The 12,287-nt window shown below is 34.8% G+C and overlaps 1 protein-coding gene across 2 annotated transcripts; it reads right to left on the minus strand.

Annotated features, from left to right (window-relative positions):
- Positions 1–3,940: 3,940 nt before the first annotated feature.
- LOC146140668 (calcium-responsive transcription factor-like) lies at positions 3,941–10,615 on the minus strand. Of its 2 annotated transcripts, none has more exons than XM_083392328.1 (6): positions 10,490–10,615; positions 10,224–10,423; positions 5,880–5,984; positions 5,436–5,582; positions 4,739–4,944; positions 3,941–4,448 (listed from the first exon to the last, which is right to left on the minus strand). In XM_083392328.1, the coding sequence occupies exons 1-6, from the start codon at positions 10,605–10,607 to the stop codon at positions 4,145–4,147; spliced, it is 1,080 nt and encodes a 359-aa protein (XP_083248454.1). In that variant the 5' UTR covers positions 10,608–10,615; the 3' UTR covers positions 3,941–4,144. The 2 variants fall into 2 exon arrangements, with proteins under 2 accessions (XP_083248454.1, XP_083248455.1); XM_083392329.1 differs by having other exon boundaries at positions 4,250–4,443.
- Between the last annotated feature and the right edge of the window lie 1,672 nt (positions 10,616–12,287).

Consider the following 12,287-nt stretch of genomic DNA (forward strand, 5'->3'; position numbering starts at 1 on the left):
ATGTGATACCCATGTACTTTACAAAAAACAGAAGTATTTTAGGCTTTACTATTTATGTTAATTCCCTCTATTCTATTACTTGTAATAAATGTTTTTTATCGAAGTTCCTGAAGCAGAACGAAAAAAGATCACGGGATCACGTGAATCTGATAGCTCTAGTTAATCAAGCGGTTTAAACAAATATTTGTTTGGGGTTGTTAGACCGCTAACTCCACAAGGTATTAGTTAAAATCATATTCAAAGATTTGCATAGTTATTTTACTCAGTTCTGGGTTACTTTTTAAAACCATTTCAGTCGGACTCCAGCAAAAAACGATTCAGTTTAGTCTCGAGTCCGACTCCGCAGCCTTGCCCACAAGTCCCATTGCAGAACCTATCTTGACTGGTGGATCCATGCGTTATTGCTTCTTTTGCATCTATTCAAATAGTTCTGTCGTTTATTAAACAATATCACGGAATTCATCTATGATTAAGCAATCCTTTACAGAGCGTACAAAAATTGCCAACTGAGGTTTATCTTATATCAGACTTTCATCTAATGCGATACTAAAATACTTCTTTCTTTAAGGTAAAAGTGATGGCCGTGTTAATGTACGAGGTTTTGCGTTAGTCTGGCGAGACAGTTGTATGTCTCATATCATTGTTTTCCGTTTGATGTTCGTAGGTAACATTTATAATTTTGAATACACCCCAATTTTCCCAAAGCATGTTTTTTTATAAACAACACAATGTTTTAAGTAATTTGATACGATTCGCTGATTGCTTCGTAACTTTTTTCGATGTTCAGTCCATTTGGTATATTCCCGGTCGATGTTAGCAAAGTCTACGTATTTGGCTTGGCAGTGTGTTTCATGGGGATCACACAATAAGGCCTAAAAAGGAAATCTATAAAACCATAGCGGCCTGTTAAGACCAACGACATAATAAAGTCATTATACGCAGTAATCGAATCGGTCGGAATAAGGCCTAATGGCAAAAATAACGCCTGAATCTGTAGTTAGAGGTTAAAGGACGATCAGGGGCAATGGGTCTGATATCGGACGTTTTGGTGTCGACGTTTGGGTGTTCTAGTTTGAATGGCGCCGTTAGGAAGCCACTGTTTTGGCAACCTATTTTTTCACCCTGTTTGGAATTATTGGTGGGTAATTTGTGGGATGAGAAAATTGTTAGTTAGGGTTGAAATCATTAGGGGAGTTAGTGATGTCTACTTTCTGATTTCGGTCTTATTGCTGGAGATTTTCTTTTCACTGTTTTTTAAACATGCACAACATTCAAGGTGCTTTTCAAATACAAATTTGTCCAGTTGTTATGCTTTTTTATTCGCTCTTTGCCGTAATCCATAACGATGATTTTGCTACATCGCCGTTGCATCGAACATAACATCTCTCCAAACAGTCTGCATGTTCGCGTTTTAGGGAGACACAGACAAAGCAACCGTGGCTCATTTTGCTCGCTCTTAAGCGAGCCGCCGAGCAAGTGGGAAAATAGAAAGAAAATCGTGTGCTCCCGGACAAAAAAAAATTTGTTTCTTTCTATGAGAGAAAGTCTCGCATCTCAAGCGAGCGCCGTCGCAAACCGGTTACGGGTGAGCAACTTTTATTTTTAAGGCGTTTGTTAGCAATTCTGGACCGATAAATGTCGCTACATATTTTGTTGCTGTGTATAAAAAAACGTGTGAAAAGAGTAATTAATATCAATCCTTATAAGTCAAGGGACGACCAGCGCTTTGGTGTACACAATAGGCTCAAGGCAAAAAAACATAACATGTTATGAAATTTATTGTAACCGAACGTGTGCAACGTTCCAAGTTAAAACTTGTAGCAGTATATTCAACCACGCAAAATTTAGACAGAGTTCGCAAAACATCGCATTTGTTGTCGCATTTTGAACACTAAGCAGATTTACTTTTTAAACGAGGTTTTCTTTCGTTGGACGTCAAATACTGCTACCACACGGGTCGTAGACTAAACATACTTTGAAAAAACATCAGGAAACCTACACGTATATCGTACAACAAGCCTTCCCAGCAATGTTGTGATGTTGATTGAGGCCAAAGTCTAATGACTTCTTTAATGGGTTTAACCACGCAATACTTGGCAGAGGTCGCGAAATATTGCGTTTATTGCACCAGTTTAACAGAAAGCGTTTGTTTTTTCAATGAGGATTTCTTACGTTTAACGCAGTTTAGCACCGGGATTACGTATTTGCTTAAATATCACGCTATCAAGCAAGTCTAAACAAATTGCTGCTACAACCTGAAGTTTTACGTTTTGAGAGTTATTATCAATTGAAAAATGTCAAGGGTTTTCGTTACTTAAAAGATGTATGACATGCTTAGCCAAGTGTTGTGTGCTATAGTCGATTATTTAGTCGTACCATTCAAAAACATCACATAACAGTGGTTGCATGTTGCAGTGGTTGCAACTCGAAAGGGCGGGCGTGTGACTTATTGCAAAACCTCTTGACGAAAAGGGTAAAGCGTTTTCACACATTTATAAGGCAATAACCTGCGTAAAGTGTATTGCCTTGGTAAAAAAAGCTTCATGTGGCAAAGTTTATACTTTTATTTTTGATAGCTTTTTGCAGTTTGTTTAACCACGTAAAAGATAGTATAAGTTCGCAAAATATAGCGCTAATTGCAGCGCTTTCCATAACATTTTTTTATGAGGCATTAAGACACTTACACAGAAAACTTACAACAACCCTAACCGAGTTTTAAACTACGCATCATTTGGACTGAGTTAGCAAAATATCGCGTTTGTTGCAGCGGTTTGAACACTATAAGCAAATTTACTTTTCAAACGGGATTTTTTTCGTTGGATGCAGAATGGTATTTACCGTGATGACTTATTTGCTTGAATTTCGCGGAATTTGAACAATTGCTGCTACGACTTTTTTACGTTTGTTAGTAAGGGTTTTCGTTACGTAAATTATGCGAGACGTCTTTAGCCAAAGTTGTGTGTTTAGTAGCTCCATTTTAAAAAGCACACAACGCTGCAATTTGGTTTAATGTTAAATACCCCATGTTTTTTTAAATCATCGGCTATATATCATGCGGCTTCAACAAGCTTATACAATGCTGGTAGCACGTGAATTAGTAATTAAATGGTCACAGCGCGTGTGCGACTTTCCTTTAGTGACCCATTTCATACACAAAACTGCTTATTAGGTTATACGTTAATTTTTTATCTTTAGATTGTTTTAACCAAATGAAAAAAGTACTGGGAAATTACAGAGACAAAGAATTGGATCTTTAGAGCCACACAGATAAGTCAAAGAATTAAACACGCCATTCCGCTTTTACATTATTGCCGCTTTCACGCAGGCTGTGAGCTTCCAAAATTATGGGATATAACATGAAGCTATTAGTTTAACATGTTACAACGTAATGTGCAATAGTAATAAAGAGCCACAGTATGATGGATTGTTTCATTTTGTTTAACCAGATAAAATTCAGGTAGACTTTGTACATTATGGTGGTAAATATTCTATTTAACCTGGGCAACGCCGGGTATTTCGTCTAGTATAATAAATGTAACATAAGATTGGGTCGCTAAACAACTATGTTGTGAAGGACATAAAATGACTGAATATTGTTAAAAATGGGCGTCTCATATTGGAATTTGCACCGGGCCCCGATTGAAAAACGTAAAGCCCTGTTCGTCTCAAACCATTTTTATAAATCGCAAAGTTATAGTGTGTGGCCTGAACTGTTCCTAACTTGGTAGCCTACATAGAAATCTCACTTCAGACTCTGGGATTCGAGTCAGACTACCAACCAAATTAACATACTTAATATAATCCCGAGTCGGGCTTCGAAACCCTGGTTTAAACTAACTACAATATTACATCTAAATAAATCAAATCCACTTAAAGGTTTAAATTGCAACAAGCCAAAACAGAAAATAAATTCAAAAAAATATTTTTTTTCGTTGTTTTAAAGACTCTCGTGACTGTCACAATCTGGCAAGAAAACTAGAAACAGTTTACAGAACAACGATTCGTGTTCTAATAATTGAAATAATAAGAGAAAAAGTTGATGTACATCGCTGAACCATATACAGCAATTTTATCTTAATACAACACTAACTTCAGAAATAAAAGTGTTAAAAGTGCAAAATAAAAGTGATCGTTAATTAGGACTTTAAAATAAAGGAACCAACTGTTTTCGCTTTTCTGATGGACTGTTTATTTCTGTGCTTAGCTTTCTTTTGTTATTTGAATACAATAAGCTTTCATTATAGCTATACGCACGAATGTCTTTTAATTTGTTGACTAACATCTTAAGGGCTTCGTCAGTATCTGATAATACTGCACTGGAGCTGATGTCCCAACATATGTCTTGAATTTCACCAAGAGATCTCGTAATTGATTGATTTAAATCAAACAAAGGTGTGCATTCGTCCATTAAGATCTCCACCATGCTTTGATGCGGTGATACGTCTTTCCTTAAACAAGAATAGTTTTAGTAATTTTGAAAGAACCTATAATGCATAAACACAGTGTTAGTTAAAAGTAGGTTAAACTTTTCAAAACAAGATATTTACTTATTAGATACCAAAATGTATAAAGGGTAATTTGGCGTTTTTCACTATGATTCGATTTTGCAGCAAAGACATATAGACCAGGGGTAGCCAACACGTCCATCGCGTCATTGTTGTCTGGACAAAGTTATTTGGCGTAACAAATTAACCTTAATCGCTGGCTTGAAATGCAAATGAAGTCAATTTATGCAGACCTGTACAAATAATTCTCCAACTCTCTGTCAGTAGGATAGTAGCGTCTGTTTGAAGAAGAAGGTGGTTTTCTTCCAACAAAAATCTCCTCTGTGACAAAATGTGCTAAGTTCTCCTTCAGTTTTAAGAGGGAAACTACACCATCATTGACCAGTTCTGCAATTTTATCCCTTATCCGTTTATCTAATGATTGGCGGAAACTTGCAGACTGTAAAACAATATAAAAAAAAAACTGTAAAAAACACCAGTGTTTTAATTCGTTGTTGTAATTGCGCAAAGATGTATCATTAACGATTTATGCAATATTTGGCCTTCAGTCATGGAAGTTAAACATAACTTGTCACAGATAAATAAATTACGACCACAAGTAAGTCTGATAACCACAACCAATATGGCAGATCAACAAATCAACCCCAACAGTAAGTCTAAATGTAACAACCAATCTTTGCCAAGTGCACTTGCCAGTTGGGTGAATGGGTGTAAATCAACCCCACCCCTAGTGATATGTCCTCACATTGGCGAGCAGGCAATGGCAAAATCTCAACCCTATTTTAGGATATTGGTTCATAAAAAATCAGTAAAAATTAAATTAGTTAATTTATTTTACTAATTTAACTTTAAATTTTAGATGTTGTACTTTTCTCATGATTTAAAATTTAAGTTTCATAACCACTTGCCGATTAACATAAATTATCATACCACACTAAGGGAGTGTCCAAAGTGTGCAGCAGGATCAGGTAGCTTCAATATAAACTGATGATGCATAGTTATGGGTTTATCATTAAGAATATCCCTTCGGAGTAACTGTGATTTCTTCTTGCGATTTCTTTCAGAATTTATTGAAATCTATAAATAAACAAAAAAATGTATTGTTGTACATTTAAGCTGGGTGTAACTTAATTTAGAACCTTTACACATTATGCATAACAGCATTAGCTATTCTCTAAAAAATACAGTTTTTTATGTATTTTTCAAATCTAAAGGTAAAATATGCAATCAATAGTTATTCTCCATTGAATACTTAAGCCACAAAAAATAACGTTTTATGCAGCATTTTATTAGTAGTATGTGTCACCTACTACAATTTTACCACAAAAATATATAAAAACAAAACTTATGAAATATTAATAAGGCCCAACTAACTTCATAATCTGGGAATCTGACGATGTGCAGCATAAAAATCATTGCTGGACAACCAACTTTCTTTGAAGCTTGTCTCTGTCTTTGCTTGATGTTCATGTTTTCATCCTATAATCACACAGATGCTAGCTAGTTTTGTCATAGATAGATGGTTGAAAATCACTTTCTCGCAAAACAAATGTATATATCTATAACTGTTGAGTATAAAAATTTTAAACCATTTTTGAATATGCCTGATAAAAAGGTATTCTAAATTTTAGCAGAAATGCTGGGAGATCACAATATAAAAAGTATAGGTACACACACAAAACAAACACATTAAAAATTAAAACAATTAATTATATAAATTTGAAACTAATTTTAGGGTTTGGTGAGTCACATATTTAACCTAGATAAAAGTAACTAACTTATGTGGTTAAAGACAAATTTGTGCTAGTAAGCGATTGATAGACTAATTAAAAAAATCAGCATAGGATAGAATTCATTCTATTCGGAAAATATGGTTGACAAGAGCGTTTTACATTAAGAGTTTTACAAATTAAAATTGCCCAAGTTTACTATTTTGCTATCGTCATAATGTTAAAATTGCACACATGATTTTTCTCGCAACTTTTATACAAGTCATATAGTTCAATTTAGGGTTGTAGGTGAAAAAGTTCCAGGTCATTAAGTAGGACAGTATGCAAAAAAGATTAATAGACATATTAGTAAAACGATTCTGTTGAGTAACAAAATTTTAAACCCTTTTAAAAATATGCCTGTCAAATAGGTATTCTACATAAATTAATTTGAGCAGAATTGCTGGGAGATCACAATATAGAAAAACAACTAGCCTGCAGTAAGGTTTGAGTCACGACCTCTGGCCATACCACATTATTGCCGTACATACTGAGATACATAGGCTCAGAGGGTAGTGAGTCAAGAAACAACCATGACCCCAATGATAGCTACATTTTATTGGTACAGGGAACTTCATATGAAAGAGGTTTAATTTAATTGAATAAAAGATACACACACATAGGTGTACAACAAGTGTGATCTTTGTGACTTGGTCATCAGTGAAACAACAAGAAATAATCTTAACTTTGTACATTTTTTATTTTCAGTTTAAAAATATTCACTTTAGGGGTAAAAAATTATTCACTAATTATAACAGATGGTCAAAGAAATGATTTTGACTATTTTACATAAAAGAAATTTCATACTATATGAATATGTGATGATTTTTCGCATTATGCGGTGATCAGCATGTAGTGGTGTACAGCAAGTGTGATATTTGTGACTTGGTCATTAGTGAAACAACAAGAAATAATTTTAACTTTGTACATTTTTTATTTTCAGTTTAAAAATATATGAATATGTGATGATTTTTCGCATTATGCGGTGATCAGCATGTAGTGTATACGTATAAAACAGAAAAGGACTTGTCGTCTCTTAGCTGTAAGCTGCTAATTGTGTCAAAAAAGTTTAACTAAATAGTTCAACATAAGACTAACAAGTTATGCAAGGTGATTATTTTTTATCGTTTTCAAAATTCACATGTTAGTAAAAATTTTGTCAAAATAATTTCATAGTCAGAATTGCCTATAAAATGTACTTTAACAGGTATTGTAATGGTTGTGTATTGCGTATGTGTTGTTTTGTTGCTTACTATTTCATGGTTTATTCCAGCGTTCACCAAACATTTTTAATAAAGGGCCGGAGAAGAAGTTTTGCGTCAAACTTTAGTATTATGCTTTCCTTTAACATAAACCAATAAAGTATAAACAACTATTTAAAAACAACTGTAGTAAGCTAAATAAAAATGTCAGTGAGTTTAAAATATCATTAAAATTTATTGCATCTGGCAACGTTTAAACTATATTTTATCTTTAATAATAAAATTTATTTATATATTAGAAAAATGAACTCCCAGCCAAAGTGTAAAACCACTGGTTCATCATGTTAGATTCAGCTTGTATCTGCTTTTTTTTTAGAAAGTCATGTATGTTTAATTTGGACAAATGTATTTACCATTTTTTTGCTGCGTCTTTTAGATTTCAAAGTATGCTCAGTCTATTTATTTTTTGCCAGTCATTTTTATATTCCAAAAATTTTAAAGAGATGACAGCAAAACTGAATTGCTTTTCACAGGTTGTAAGCAAAACACAAAGAAATGCTTTTAACAACAGACTGGCAACTCCTAAAAGCAGGGCTGGAGAGTCTGTTTATTTCACCCGACACAGATTTCAGATCTTGGTAAGATTTTTGTTAAAATTTTAAGACTGCCTATGTCCCAAGTAAGAAGTGTGCGGCACTAAATCCGAAACTTTTAATATATTTTCTATACCATGTACTGTGGTTGGATGAGTTAAGAAACTTATTCAAGTGGGTGAAATATACAAGTGGTAAATTAGGTTGGACTAGGGAAGTCAGGTCGGACTAGAGAAGAGAATCTCAAGTTGTTTTGACTTAATCTGCAGCCCCTAATGTGTCCTATATACAACAATGCATTGTTTAAATCATAGTGGTTCAACTACAGTCCAGCAAGTTTCAATCTTATTTTTTATGGTTAGTGATAAAATACAAAAACATTTTTTCAGCCAGCTCTTAAATTGTCTGGTCACACATGCTACATTTGCTATGTTTTTAATTTCACTGCTGTTTATGGTCCCTAAACTTTTTATCCCACTTTGACCATTTAAACTCATATTTTGTCATTTTAATGAATATTCTCCAATTTTATAGGATATAATGCATTCCGGCATGACATGTTTTATTTTAAGCTTTTTTATATGTCCACACCCTAACACTACAAAACGTAATTTCGGTTGAATTGTTTAGTTAATGCAATTTTCTATACACTTTGCAATATGGGAACTTTGAAAACAATGTATGCTTTTGTGCAGTTTTCGCATGATTTCTATATAGACCAGTAGGTGTGAAGATAATGTAGTGCTCATCTTTATGTGTGACCAGTCAGTATACTCTTTAAGGCAGGGGTTATCAAACTTTTGGCATACCCTTTCAGACTCATTTGCATGTATGGCAATAGCCCCCTAATATTGAATGGAAAAGACAGAACAGTTGCTCTGTGAGGTTGGGAGACATAACTGTGGTCTTTCTATATCAGTGGTTCTCAAACTGGGGACCGCGAAGCACCTATCAAAAAATCAACATGGTGCTCCTGAAGAAGATAATTTTTTGTGCAATCAAATTTTCAGGCAACTTACTTTTCCAAACCGAGCTCATTAGTTGTTCATTAACTTTATTGCACACTTTGAGTTGAATTGTCCATTATGACGTCATAGTGATGCAATGTGCTAGTCAGAATTACGTTTCTACAGCTTGCTGTGGTGATACTGTACTGTAACTGTAGGCGGTACAGTGTACGGTCACGGTTTAAAAGTTTGTGATTGCTTCAAAGTTTGTGATTGCTTCTCAAATAAAATGATTCATTAGAGGTTGACATTGCCGAGCTGATAGCAAAGAAGCAGGGGGACCTGTCTCATAGATACCATTAAGATCAACATGTTATTTTGTGTTTACAGTATTTGTGTATATTTTTTAAGGGACCGTGAGCAATTAAAACAAATTCTGGGAAAGTTTGAGAACCACTGTTCTATATAATAAAAGTGTTAACTTAAGCCAAAGGACAATAAAACTATTAACTTAAGCAATTATCAGCAGCGAGTAGATATACCAAAATTCACTGTAGTGAACTTCTTTTTGAAAACTTGTAAGTTTCTTTCAAAAAGAAGTGCACACTTTTTTTGAACTATTATGACCGGGCCAATAATTTTTGACCTAGAAAATTCGAAATTTTAACCTTAAAAAAATGTTTTTGACAATTTTTACCATATAAATAATACATTGAATCAAACCAGCATGGTTCAACTATATTTTGTCGCAGGCCATCAGAAGAAATTAGTTTCATATGGTGGGCCAATGTTGCAAGGCCAGATCCATGATTTTGGTTAGGGGGGCAAGGGCATAAAAATTTTTACGTATGACATCAATAGTTATGCATAATTCAAGTAGTCCAATGACACATGCTGTTCTCTAAAGATCTGGTATGCAATTGTGCAACTGGAGCTAAGTTAATCAGTCGTGGAGGTCCGTGAGCAAGTTAACTTTACTGACATTGTGGCGATTTTCCATAGTAGTTAATAAAATAAATCGTTGATATTGTTTATGTGACAAAACATGGAAAAAGTTTGAGATATCACTGTTATTGGAATGCTATTAAGTTTTTTGGATTCGGTAGTCATTATTGTCTGTTTCGCATAAAAATAAGTTATATATTGAGTTGTGTCCTTACTGACTGCAACCCCAATAACTGTAGTGCAATCTGGACCACAAACTTACATCAAAATGTTTTTGAATAAAGAGACGTCTTTTCTCCTTCTTCGATCTATCCAAATCTACTCCTTGATGACAATTCCAGTCCTTTCTGCCAACAATTATAAATGGAATGCCAGTATAATCTACAGAACAACCTTTATTTGGTGGATGCCTCCAGAAGATTCGAATAACCTGGCTTTCCTTCTTCAGGTCTTTAATTTCTCCTGTTAAACAACTTTTTTCAAGAAACTGAGAAAACAAAAGCTAAATAACAAATATTTTGTCCATACCCAAGGCTCCAATTTTTCCATGAACACCTGAAGTTCGCCAAGCTGACTTGGTTTGTTTTTCATATTGGCTAAACTCATGTTGCGCTTCAACCAGAGAATTAAATTGTAACATTGACATACTGATAAATGTCTGTTAGACAATTATTGTGAAATATCAAGACAAATAGTTAAAAGGGCATAGGTCTTCATGTTAATACGACACCGATTTCTAAAGTGGGTCGCTGTTAAAATTTTTCCTGAACAACACTTAACCTCCTATAGGTCTACTCGGGTAATACTAATTTACTGAATGATGAATGGTCGGAACGCTCACAAATTTAAGTGTTACCCCGTTAAAACAATTATTAAACCAACGCAAAATATTTGAGTTAGGGTGGGGGTTAACGTTTTGGTGAAGGTGGGTCAAGTGTTATTATATTTAATAATAATACTGTGAGCGTTTCGACCATTCATCATTCCGTAAATTAGTGTTACCCGTCTGCTCTGCACAACGCCACTACAATCATGCTGGGGATATTAGTTAATTAATGCCTTTATCATCAAGTGGCGTATTTAATTAGTTCGACTGACTAGTTACCAACTATAGGTCGCATATACAGGCGTTCGCATAATGTCGTATAAACGAACGAAAATATCGCTGAGTTCTTAGGAGTTTCGCGGTTGGCTCATCATTGCCTAACGCGCAAAAGTTCAGCCGCGCAAACTTCTGTATGAAACTTAACAAGCACAAAACAAAATTGGCGGGCCGCATACTAAAGTTGCATAACATGTTTTAACGCTAGTTTATAAGACGTACATAATATAATGCATCATAAAGAATCACTTGCGAAAGTAATATTGCATATTAAATGCTATACTATCCAACTTTTTAAATATTTACCTGCGCACTGCGCCCGCACACCAACCAAAAATTGCGCAGTGATTCAAGTATTCTATGAACGCTGTAAGTTCAATATAAATTCGCAATTTACAACTTTCGGTAGCCTGATGGTTTATTTTCAGCCGCGCAAGTTCAGAGGGGTCGTGACTTTTTATTGACACCCTGTCAGTGTCACCAAATCAGTGACACCTGGCACCGATTTGATGACACCCTGTCACCAATTCCGTGACACCTGTCACCGATTCCGTGACACCTGTCACCGACTCCGTGACACCCTGTCACCAAATCACTGACACCCTGTCACCGATTCCGTGACACCCTGTCACGTATTTGGTGACACCTGTCACCGATTAGGTGACACCCTGTCACGGATTTGGTGACACCCTGTCACCGATTCGTGACACCCTGTCATGGATTTGGTGACACCCTGTCACCGATTCGTGACACCCTGTCATGGATGTGGTGTCACCCTGTCACTCATTTTTTTTTTAATCTGGAAAAGGTTTGCTATGGTCAAAGCGCACTTTTATTAGGTTAAAAACATTTTTAATTGTGGATTTTTATAACTGATAAATTATACTGTTCAAATTAATACTTTTTGATTGTACAAGATTTTTAGCCCGATAATAGGTGCCTAGCCTTCTTCTAAACCAGCGGCTGGAAACTTAACAACATAACTCATAAATTGTATAATTTTTTTTCCATTAACAGCATTAAAATCCTATTAAATGTACACCCGGTAGTGATAAGCGTTACAGACTAATTTTTGTTTGATTTATAAAAAAAGTAATTATTAAAAGCACTCTGTATGTTATTTGAATTGCCTGTTATGATGTGGTTAAGTTTATTAGTAATTTGGAACACTTTAATTTTAAGCAGTTGTTATTTGTACCAAAATGATTGCTGCTTGTCACACAT

Source organism: Ascidiella aspersa, chromosome 6 (genome assembly GCF_963924565.1).
Source record: "Ascidiella aspersa chromosome 6, kaAscAspe10.2, whole genome shotgun sequence".
NCBI classification, from domain to species: domain Eukaryota; kingdom Metazoa; phylum Chordata; class Ascidiacea; order Phlebobranchia; family Ascidiidae; genus Ascidiella; species Ascidiella aspersa.